Genomic DNA, 1,979 nt, shown 5'->3' on the forward strand with positions numbered 1-1,979 from the left:
AAGCTCGCTCGTTTTCGGCTAAGGGACCTTTTTATAGTGGCTGGCCAGGCCACGTTCGGGGGCCGAACGTGCCTCCGCATGCATGCCATGTTCGGCGGCCGAACTTGAGGTTCGGCGGCCGAACCTGGACTTTCCTCACTTATGCTTTCGGGGGCCTAAAGGCGCTCCCGAACGCATGCATGTTCGGTGGCCGAACCTGAGTTTTCCTTCAAGGTTGTTTTCATGCAAAAACTCATTTCCATTTTTCTTAAAACCATGAAATACCTTAAAACATCTTATGAAAACATGATTCTACCCTACTAGAGGCCTCCGACATCCGAGATTCCACCGGACGGTAGGAATTCCGATACCGAAGTCTAGCCGGGTATTACAATGATGGTTCATATCCAATTTTATCTCTAACTTCTGCCTGAAGTGTTTTTATTTTAATTTGTGGTTGTTCTTCTATCATAGGCAAAATAAATTGACATAGAAATTTATTATCCAATTGAGGATGGTCTTTTTCAACCATTGGATTTGAACAAGTATGCGGTCCATTATACGATACAATTTTCCAAACCTCAGATCCCTCCTTCATTGAAGCACGCAAATGCCATTTACAGTTATGTTTTTTATTCTTGCATATAATGCTATATGTTTTTCTCTTTGTCTCGTCAGAACAAAACTGATGATGTCTACGCAAATGATATTCCTTTGCTGCTGCCATGACAGCATCTCTGCTTGGAAAAATCATCCCAACAGAAAACTCCATAGTCGGACTCCAAAACATATCAGTTGGTGGCTTTGCATAAGGGTCTACACGCATTAATTCAAAATCTATTTCTGAAAATGGCGGTGGATGCACTAGTGGCAAAATAGGATTAGTAAACTGAGCAACAACATTATCATCACCTGATAATAATTCGTCGTCCTCAATCCAACCACTTTCGTACTCGTCAATGTCAGAATCAGATAATCTCTCTAAATCAACATATTCATCAACTTCATCCACAACTTCATCCACAACTTCATTAACAATCATCGTTCTTGGATCAGTATTAGAGGGACCAGCACAATCATCGTTCTGATTTCTATAAATATCTCTAACGACATCGACGTAAAAAACTATGCTGTTAGACCCTAATGTACTGACGTAATCGAACATCATCTCTACATCGTCATCGTTCAGCAACTTATGTAGTTCAAATTTGTAATCGTTACCACTAATAATTGGTTTCCTATATTCAATCTTGCATATGAATTGGTTGTTGTCTAACAAATTTGTAGAACGAACTATTTTCATAAAAAGATCCTCATAATTCAACCTTCGTTTCATACGAAAAAAATTGTGCTGGCCACCAACATAGTCGTAACCTAATTCGGTTCTAATAACATTATCATCCCAGTGTACAATTCCATAAGTCGGAAAACTCATTTTTGTCAAATCTATCATAGACATTTCAAACAAAACAAAGATTAATTAAGTATTTAATTAACACTAAAATATAAGTGCAATATATTTAAGTGCAATATATTTAAGTGCAATATAATTGCTCATACCTCTTTGTTTTGAATAATTCGATATTATGGCCTTACAATGAAGATTGTACCCCAAACTGCAATATCAACAGTTAAATTTATTATATATTTATAAAAATTTGATTTTATAATTTTACTATATATTTATAAAAATTCGATTTTGATAAATATTTTATTTTATTTATTATGTAATCAAATTAATTAATAAATGACATAACTTCACACAAAATAAAGATTAAATTAAAAATTTTAAAACAATAATTAAAATTTTATTTTACTTATAATTCTTATAATTTTACTGCCATTAAAAAGAATATATATATTATTTATATTTATTTATTAATAGTTGTTAATATAATATATTTTTGTGAAACAGTTATTGTGTAAAAAATAATTTTCATTTTACATATATAAGTAAAATAAAATATAAATACTATGTAAAGTTCAATTTTCTGAAAAAA

The 1,979-nt window shown here is 32.7% G+C and overlaps 1 protein-coding gene across 1 annotated transcript; it reads right to left on the bottom strand.

The window, feature by feature from the left end:
* Window positions 1-367: 367 nt before the first annotated feature.
* LOC122722408 lies at window positions 368-1,414 on the bottom strand. The gene has a single exon (XM_043953104.1). It carries the CDS (start codon window positions 1,412-1,414, stop codon window positions 368-370), a length of 1,047 nt encoding a protein of 348 aa, XP_043809039.1.
* Between the last annotated feature and the right edge of the window lie 565 nt (window positions 1,415-1,979).

Source organism: Manihot esculenta, chromosome 18, assembly GCF_001659605.2.
Source record: "Manihot esculenta cultivar AM560-2 chromosome 18, M.esculenta_v8, whole genome shotgun sequence".
Classification (NCBI taxonomy): Eukaryota; Viridiplantae; Streptophyta; class Magnoliopsida; order Malpighiales; family Euphorbiaceae; genus Manihot; species Manihot esculenta.